At 64.4% G+C, this 1577-nt stretch overlaps 1 protein-coding gene across 1 annotated transcript; it reads right to left on the bottom strand.

Moving 5' to 3' along the window:
• Nucleotides 1–788: 788 nt before the first annotated feature.
• On the bottom strand, nt 789–944 carry SMIM38 (small integral membrane protein 38; the record flags this gene model as incomplete). Its single annotated transcript, XM_080715269.1, has 1 exon — nt 789–944. The coding sequence occupies one exon, from the start codon at nt 942–944 to the stop codon at nt 789–791; it is 156 nt and encodes a 51-aa protein (XP_080571395.1).
• Nucleotides 945–1577: the final 633 nt, after the last annotated feature.

Raw genomic sequence — 1577 nt, 5'->3', positions numbered from 1 at the left:
ACAGGAGGATCGCGGTTCGGGGCCAGCCTCAGCTACTTAGTGGGGCTCTTTGTAACTCAGTGAGACCCTGTTTCAAAATAAAGAATAAAAATAGGGCTGGGGTGGAGCTCGGAGGGAGAATGCCCCTGGGTTCCATCCGCAGTACCGGAAAAAAAAAAGGAGGCAGAAAAAGCCTTAGAGCAGGAGGCACCCCAGCAACACCCACACCAGGGGCCCAGAACCTGGCCACAGACACATGGTGCCCCGCGGCCCTGCGTGCTCAGCGCCCACCAGGCACCAGGCATCTTGGGCCTCTCTGAGCCTGTCTCTTCCAAGGTCTGCCAGTGTTGTTTTATTTTTTTCCTTTGGTACTGGGGATTGAACCCAGGGGCCTTCTACCTCCAAGCTATACTCCCAGCCAGGCTTATTTTATTATTTTGAAACGGTCTTGGGAAGTTGCCGAAGGCCTCACTAAGCAACCGAGACTGGCCTCAGACCTGTGATTCTCCTGTCTCAGCCTCCCAAGTACTGGGATGACAAGCGTGTGCTGCCACGCCGGGCTCGGCCGGCCAGTCTCTGCCTGGTGGGTGGGCTGTGGGGCCACACGCCTGCCCCTCTGGTAAAGGGGCTGGAGTCCTTGAGCCATCGGTGGACAGGGGAAGGGGCAGGCGTGGAGGGGACCACTTGCCAGAGCCTCCTGGTGCAGAAGGCCGAGTGGCGACAGGTGAGTGCCAAGACACATGTGTGACTGTGTGCGCTCCTCCCTGCCCACCAGCAAGGGGACAAGGCCTCCCATGCCCGGCCGCTGGCTAGTCCTGCTTAGGTCTGCGGGGCTGCGGCCGGGCCAGCTTGTAGTCGATGTAGGTCCCGAGGCAGGACCACAGGAGGAAACGCATGAGCAGAATGATCACCAGCAGCACCATGAGCGGGTCGGGGCCCCAGCTGCCCCCCAGCCAGAAGGCCATGCCGGAGGCTGCCCGGCTGTCCGCCGCCCCCCAGGCAGGCCGCCCTTGCCGGGCCCGGGGGCCTCTGGCGTGCGAGAGGACAGATTGGGCCTGCGCGCGGCCTCCTTGGTCAAGAGGCCCGTGTACCATTCATCCAGAATGAACCGCTCTGGGCGGCCACAATGGCAGCATTGTCCAGGGGCCTGGGGGGCGGGAGGCCGCCGGGAGCCCGCCTCCCTGGCTGTCCCTGCCGCCCTGGCCCGCCAGCACTGACGTAATCCCCAAACATCTCCGCCGGCGGGCGGGCGGCGCTGCGGCAGCTGCTGGGCGAGGCGGCGGCCTCCTCGGGCCCTTTCAGCCCACGCTGCTCTTCCGGCCACGGCCAGACAATCAGGCCCTTTCTCTTCCCAATTAGCTATCACTTCTAGGCCCGGCGCTGTCCGAGCCGGCCACTGCGGGCTTAACAGCAGCCGGCCCCTGGCGGGCGGGGGCCCAGGAGCCTGGCGGGAGGCTGGGGCCACCGAGGGGAGGCCCGAGGGAAGCTGGACAAATGAAAGAGACAGAGAGAGGAGAGAGGCCAGTCAGCCGGCCCGGAGGCCAGCCCAGACTCTGTTCAATTAACACAGGGGCCACTTGGGGGGCCAGCATGGGGAA

This window comes from Muscardinus avellanarius (assembly GCF_963383645.1).
Source record: "Muscardinus avellanarius genome assembly, chromosome: 1".
Lineage (NCBI taxonomy): Eukaryota > Metazoa > Chordata > Mammalia > Rodentia > Gliridae > Muscardinus > Muscardinus avellanarius.
The sequence above is the reverse complement of the archived record's forward strand: the minus strand, read 5'-3'. Positions and strand labels throughout refer to the sequence as shown.